The sequence below is a fragment of the Argopecten irradians genome, chromosome 16, assembly GCF_041381155.1.
Source record: "Argopecten irradians isolate NY chromosome 16, Ai_NY, whole genome shotgun sequence".
NCBI lineage: Eukaryota > Metazoa > Mollusca > Bivalvia > Pectinida > Pectinidae > Argopecten > Argopecten irradians.
The window spans coordinates 22429875-22437783 of NC_091149.1; the positions used below are offsets into that span (position 1 = coordinate 22429875).

At 39.1% G+C, this 7909-nt stretch overlaps 1 protein-coding gene across 1 annotated transcript; it reads left to right on the plus strand.

The window, feature by feature from the left end:
• Positions 1-319: 319 nt before the first annotated feature.
• On the plus strand, positions 320-1994 carry LOC138310104 (uncharacterized; the record flags this gene model as incomplete). The annotated part of the gene is made up of 3 exons (XM_069251238.1): positions 320-460; positions 843-1061; positions 1711-1994. Coding segments are annotated over 3 exons (642 nt in total), but the record flags the coding sequence as incomplete, so codon positions are not given.
• Between the last annotated feature and the right edge of the window lie 5915 nt (positions 1995-7909).

The following is a 7909-nucleotide window of genomic DNA, read 5'->3' on the forward strand; positions in this document are numbered from 1 at the left end:
TGCACAATTCAAGGTTAAAAAAATGACATGCATATTTTTATGATAGATGCTGTAATTGGTTGTTTTTAGTATATTGCTAGATGCTGTTGCATTTGGGTCTATGTTTATAAGTAAAAGTCTATATCTTTCCAATTTCAGAATGGCTCAGGCAAAGACGATCTCCCAGTTAAAAAAACATGGGAGGTAATAAGAGTGCTCCCTACTCTGACTTCTCTATCAAAGTCCAGGTTATAAAAGTTGGCCACTCGGCCAACTTCACTTCAAGTGGGGGAGAGGAAATGGTAAAGTTGTTTTGACAAAGAACTCAAAAGTGGTGTTTTGTGGACCAGTAGATGTGCCAGATGACATTAAGCAGAAAGGAGTATTCTTGATAACACCACCATCACCACAGAAGACTGTGGCAGAAATAAGGAGTCTGCCACTGAAATCAAATGTCAGCCTGGTCGGAAGAGTGGTAAAGGTAAAAAACATTTTTGGTCCTCGCACTTACCTTTATCCTAACACTTTACTTTTATTCATTTTACTTCACAATTATATTCTATATAGCTACTCATATGGTTAACAAATAATACAATGTTTGAAATTAAGTTTTTCGCACAACATATTACCACAATAATGTATATATGAAGGTACTATAAAAGTTTTTACCAAAAGGTTTGTATCATGTTTTTCAGTGATAAATGTCTGATATCTGTCAATATATGAAAATAATGGTAAGCATATAGAGAGCAACACCATTTGAAGATATTTAAGGAAATAATTTCACATATCACTCAATAATATTTGTATTCACACCCATATCCTGCCATTCCAATAATTCTGAATTTTTGTATATTCTTCAGGATGATGGCATCAGAAATGTCAAGGTTGGTGGTACGGAAACCAACATCCATACCATTAAAGTTCAAACAAATGATGGCCAGGAGATCAACGTGTCTCTCTGGAGAGAAATGTCAACTGTGCCCATTTATGTTGGCCAGTTCCTGCGAATCACTCAATGCATTACTGGAGAATGGCAGGGCCAGCCCCAGTTAAATTCTTCACGGAATACAGCAATTACCGTAAGTTTCAATACCACTTATAATTAGTCATTACCTTAATCAATAATCACTATATATAGTGCACAGGGCCCTTCAAAATTGTAACAATCTGCAATATTTTACTCTAACTTTACTCATGACACATTTATTTGTAACTGTAATCATGCGTATGCTTCTGAAACATTTGAGACACAATATAGTATGTTGCAATTCACATGTAAAGGACTAAAGAGTTAGAAGTTCATGTGAAATGTAATACAATGCTCATCTTATAGGTATCACATGAAGTAACACATTAAATCCATGTACAGCTTAAACACCTCCTGGTGGAAGGAGCGGAAATTATAGCCAATACTTGAATTAGCAGTATACCTCATTCATTTCCATCATTTCATTTGATGTATAATAGGTAAAGGAAATATTGGTAGATTGATTTTAGAATTTCAAGACATTGTTCAAATAGTTATATTATTAAAGTCTTAATGCAGTCCAAGACCATTTCATTTTTTGATTTTCTATCTTTTTTTTTCATTGGTAAAAATTACAACTTATCAGTTGATCATGATAGTTGTTAAAATGTTGCAGGAAAGTCGTAAGTATGTGTTATGATTGTTTGTTTTTATGAACAAATTAAATCTGTAAATTATGTTCTCTCTTGAGTTTTATTAAGACTTTAAATATCTTACAAGAAGTGGAAACTCCAGAGAGAGACATCACTTGGGTGGTGGAAGGTGTTTGCATGGATGAGGAGCAGATCGAGATTGTCCTCAACACAGACTCTGGTTATGCAGACTTGATCGTAAATGTCAAGACTGTTATTTGCGGTCTTTCTGGGGAGAAGGTATCGGACAGGGACTCTTTAGAGGAAACCCTTTCCGACATGTTACCATTCAATGTGAGGGTCACCACAAAAGGCAATGAAGTTGTCTCTATTGCTTTAGAGGACGCTTGATGCCGAGGACAAGAATTGTTATGTTTTATTCAGAATAAATTACTAGATTGGTATTTTTATAAATGTGTGTAAATGAGGTTACACAGCATTTTTGGCAAGTTGTTGATATATGTATTGTTCAAGAACAATGTTGCCACTGTAGTCAGCACAAACAGGTCAAAAGGTTATATGCATAATTAATTAGTTGTGTGACGTAGCAATTCTTGTGTGCTACGTCACACTCAGTTCTTGCCTGGTGCGTCGTCCGCCACGGCTGGAAAAAATGGCAGAGGGCCTGAAAGGACAAATTGAAGAAATTTTAGAGGTTGTAAAGACCATAAAGATAGACAGTGAAAGTTTGAAGGAACGTATGGACAATTTGGAGTCACCAGAAACAAGTGGATCGAACCAAGCGAGTGGTAATCTTCATTATCTTGACCCATCGGGGCGACCGCGTGGCGAGGTCCATGCCCAGGTTCCCGCGGTTTTTGTTTGTTTGTTTGTTTGAGTTTTACGGTCCATCGACAACTAAGGTTCCCGCGGTTTTCGCCAGCGCCGACCTGCATGATGTAACATCAGAATTCAATGCTGTGAGGGAGACAGTATCCACAATAAAGTTACCGGGTGACTTGAAAGTATCGGACAATCGACAGGGTATACGTCGTGAAGACCAACAACAATATGCCGTGGTGCAAAAATATGCGAAATTTGCCGAAACAATGATGAAACTTTTGTGGCAAGTTGGAGATGAACGCCACGTGACTGACGAAACATTACTGAATTTATTCAAGGTCCAGTTAGCTCAGATCAGATATTTACAAGAACAACATTCGTTTATTGTGGTACAAGAAGCGTGTGACAGAGAAACGAACCGATATTTCGCGCGTTTCAGCGAAATTCATCCGGATTTAGTGAGACCGCGATCCAGAATTTACATCATGCTGCGGCAATCTCAGCTGTGACGTCACGACAAAACGCGTACGGAAATAGATCGCGACCACGTGGCACGGGGTTTTCCCGTTTCAATGGCCGCTATGTCAACAACAGAGGCTGTGACAGTTATCAACAGTTTGTCGGCAGGGATTTTGGACATCAGCGTTATCCTGACAACAACAATGATCAATAAACAGGTACTGTAAACGTGTATCTAATATATAAAGACAATGGCAAGTTTATTGTCTCGTGTTTGGCAAAAATGGACTGATATTGATTGATGCCCCAAATTTTGTATTAGACTGGGTGAAAAACGGAATAAAACTACCATTCAGGGAAGAACCCTCAGTGAGCAATTTTCCTAATCATAAGCTAACTGTCACACAAGAATTGTTTATCAACAAGAGGCCCAGAGGGCCTGTATCGCTCACCTGGTTTGTAATGCCAAGTAATGTTCTGAATACAGGTTCATTGTTTCTTTTCTGAAGGAATTTTAATATTAACCTCTAAATCCCCTATTGGGCCCCACCCCTCCTGCCCCCAGGGGGTCAGAGCCAAAGTTCTGTTCTCCTTCCCCCAAGGATGTTTGTGGCCGAATTTGGTTACAATCCATGTAGAACTCTATGACTAGTAGCGATTTAAAGGATTTACCTCTATTTCCCCTATTGGGCCCCGCCCCTCCTGCCCCCAGGGGGTCAGAGCCATAATTTATACAAGTTCTGTTCCCCCTCCCCCAAGGATGTTTGTGGCCAAATTTGGTTAGATTCCATGCAGAACTCTAGGACAAGTAGCGATTTAAAGGATTTACCTCTATTTCCCCTATTGGGCCCCGCCCCTCCTGCCCCCGGGGGGTCAGAGCCAAAATTTATACAAGTTCTGTTCCGCTTCCAAAACGGATGTTTGTGGCCAAATTTGGTTACAATTCATGTAGAACTCTATGACTAGTAGCGATTTAAAGGATTTACCTCTATTTCCCCTATTGGGCCCCGCCCCTCCTGCCCCCAGGGGGTCAGAGCCATAATTTATACAAGTTCTGTTCCCCCTCCCCCAAGGATGTTTGTGGCCAAATTTGGTTAGATTCCATGCAGAACTCTAGGACAAGTAGCGATTTAAAGGATTTACCTCTATTTCCCCTATTGGGCCCCGCCCCTCCTGCCCCCGGGGGGTCAGAGCCAAAATTTATACAAGTTCTGTTCCCCCTTCCCCAAGGATTCTTGTGGCCAAATTTGGTTACAATCCATGCAGAACTCTATGACTAGTAGCGATTTAAAGGAAATGTTGACGGACGGACGACGGACGGACGGACGACGGACGCCGCGCCATGACATAAGATCACCGGCCCTTCGGGCCAGGTGAGCTAATAATGAAGTCAAGACATTATTACAATCTGGTAGAATTTCAAAGAGTGACTCTGTGCCTCATTGTGTGGTACCCATTGGATGTGTGCCAAAAGGAAAAATAAACTTCGAATGATTGTCGCTCTCCGTTACGTAAATAGACAAAGTGTGACGGACAAAAAGTTTCGTTATGAAGATTTATCATTATTACCACATTTAATTCAGGCTGATGATCATTTAGCTACGCTTGATTTGAAAGACGGTTTTCATCATTTGTCAATACATCCCGAGTACAGGAAATATCTTGGTTTTCAATGGCATGGGACATATTTTGTTTGGAATGTGTTACCATTCGGATATTCGTTAAGCCCATATTTTTTCTGCAAGACATTACGCCCGGTTGTACAATTTCTACGGTCAAAAAACATTCGAATCTTGATTTATATGGACGATATTTTACTAATGTCGCGATCAGAGACAATCAGTGAACATTTAGACATTGTCATAGATACATTAGAGATGTTGGGATTCACGATTAACTGGGAAAAATCGGACGTGACCCCATCCACATGTAAAGAATTTCTTGGGTTTTCTATTGACACTGTGGGTGAGAATGATCAACCTACTCTTCGAGTGCCTACACAAAAAGTAAGAAAACTCAAAAAAGACATTCAAAGGGCTTTATTAAAACCTCTCATAACTGCGAGGCATTTAGCTAGGTTAGCAGGACAATGTATTGCTATGTGTAAAGCTATTTTCCCTGGAAAACTTAAATTACATTCGGTTTACAGGCTTCTCCGGACAAAATCGACGTGGGGAAATTCTTGGAACGGTACTATGATTCTCCCGTCTCAGGTCTATGATTCTCCCGTCTCAGGTCGACGGTCAATTGGAAACAGACACGTCCGGAACTGGATGGGGAGCAGTGTACAAGGGTCAGCACGCGGCCGGTCGCTGGAATACCCGGCTTTCGTACAAGCATTCCAACTATCGCGAACCGATAACCATTTTATTGGCCCTGCATTCATTCAGGGATACTATACAAGGAAAAACTGTTCAAATATTGTCAGACAATGTAACAACGGTAGCATATCTCAATCATATGGGGGGACAGAGCCCCGAAATGAACAAAGTAACGACAGCAATCTGGAGTTTGTGTATGGAAAACAAAATAATAATTGTGGCGCGTCATCTACAGGGGAAACAAAATATCATAGCCGACAAGCTATCTCTGTTACAGGACAAATTCGAATGGCGCCTCCATCCGGCAATATTCTCAATGATCGACCAAATGTGGGGGCCGCACACCGTAGACAGATTTGCGTCACTGGAAACCGCGCAAATCCAACCATACAACAGTCGATATCGCAACCCGCTTTCATCTGGAATAGACGCGTTAGTGCAAACGGACTGGGCGCAACAAAACAATTACATAAACGCGCCATTTCGAATGATACCGCAAGTTCTCGATGTGTTAAAGGCTCAAAAAGCCATAGGGACGGTAATAGCGCCATACTGGCCCGCCCAACCGTGGTTCCCAGTACTACAAACAATGTCAATAACAACCCCTCTCCGGTTACCTCCGAGTTACCTCATTTGTCAGTCAACAGGGGTGTGTCCGGAACCCCTCATCAACAGAAAGTGGAAACTGTATGCTTGGAGACTGTCTGGAGCACACGATTATCCACCTTAGAGTGGTCTCACCGAGCTATAACTCAACTACCATTGTGCTTGGCCCCATCAACATTGAAACTTTATAATACATACATTATTAATGAATTTCGTGAGTACTGTATAAACAATGGTTTTGAATTTCCCCCGAAAGACAATGTTGCATTATCATATTTTCTGTGTTACCTTACTGATAAATCGGATAAGCCTAGATCAAAGATTAAATGTATGTGTGCTGCTATTAGTTGTTATTTTGAGGCTTTAGGACAAGTTAATGTAACTCATGACCGTGATATTGATAATCTTATACAGGCTCTTGTGAAATCAGGAACTAATAAACCTTCAACTCATTCTAATGTGATGCCAGTAGAGCCATTCTACAGGCTATTTACCTTGTGGGGCCACAATAGTGAACTAACTGTGAAACAATTACGACAAAAAAGTATCACGCTGCTAGCTTTTAGTAGCCATGTTAAGACCCTCGGACATTTCCCCGAAAGCAGTAAAATTTGATTCGGAGAGGCTCGCTGTAGAAAAATTTATTTTCAGTGAGGAACAATTAACATTATGTGGTATAAAAAATGATACAAATAGGTCAGGCTTCAATATAACTGTGCCACCAAGTTCTGACCCATGTTTGGACCCTGTGGGGGCTTTGGATGCATATATAAAATGTACAAAGTCGCATCGACCCCCTAATAAGTGTGACTCAGCAGTGTTTATTGCATTAAACGCACCTTATAAAGGTATATCTAGTCAGACTGTTGCTAATATTCTTGAACAATCAATTAACCAAGCAAGTTTGTCAACAAATGTGTACTCTGCTAAATCATTCAGACCTACTGGTGCTACTGTTGCTATAGATAAGGGATATGACCCCCATGTTGTCATTAAATTAGGTTGATGGAAGACACAAAGTGTATTTTATGAACATTATGTGCATAGTAAGACACCAAATTCTTTTACGGACAGTGTTCTGAAACATTCCTGAATTATTATTACTGAAATAATTATTTTATTGTTGAAACGGATACCGAAAGACTTTATTTCACTCAATTACAAAAATTTAGAGTTGTTATTATTCATTCAGTATGTGTGATTTTCAGTTTTAAAATTGTTTTACTTTGACAGCATACTGATTTCTGTGAATGTATAATATTGTAGAAAATGTGTACAAGATAATTTTCTCCAATTTACTCGCTATGGATGGCATACTGTAAAAATGCTATTTTGTTAAAGATGCTCCACCACTGACAATGGTATTTTTTCACTATCAAAAACAGGAGCAGACGATTTAGTATTTTTCTTTAGTTACAAAAATTACTTACACCATTACCACCATTGAAAAAGTTCGAGCTTCTTATTTCATTTCAAGTTAGAAATATGAAAAATAATTAATTGCATCCCGAAAAAATTCTGTGGCACTATATCCTATATGGAATGAAGTACTGATTGTGCATGCATCAAAGGCGAAAGAAATTATTTCCATATTATTTTTGTGTTAATTAGGCATATACATACACGATTCAACACCAATAATTGTTCAAATGATGAATATTATTTATGCTCTGTCGGCGGTGGAGCATCTTTAAATAAACATTTTTCATTTATATATTGTTGTTTGTTGCTGACGTAGGTTTCATATAAACTGTAGTCAGCACAAACAGGTCACAATTGTTATATGCATAATGAATTAGTTGTGTGACGTAGCACTTCTTGTGTGCTACGTCACACTCAGTTCTTGCCTGGTCCGTATTTTATTATAGGTTTATATTAGGGACAAATATATTACATGGTTATTGGTAATTAGGCGGACATGTACCATTCAGGAGCATATGGCATACTGTAAAAATGTTATTTTGTTAAATAAACATTTTTCATTTATATATTGTTGTTTGTTGCTGACGTAGGTTTCATATAAAAAGAAGTTTTATATATGTCTGAGTCTTAGTGAAGATTGAATACTCAACATTATCTTGACAATACTTTATTACAAT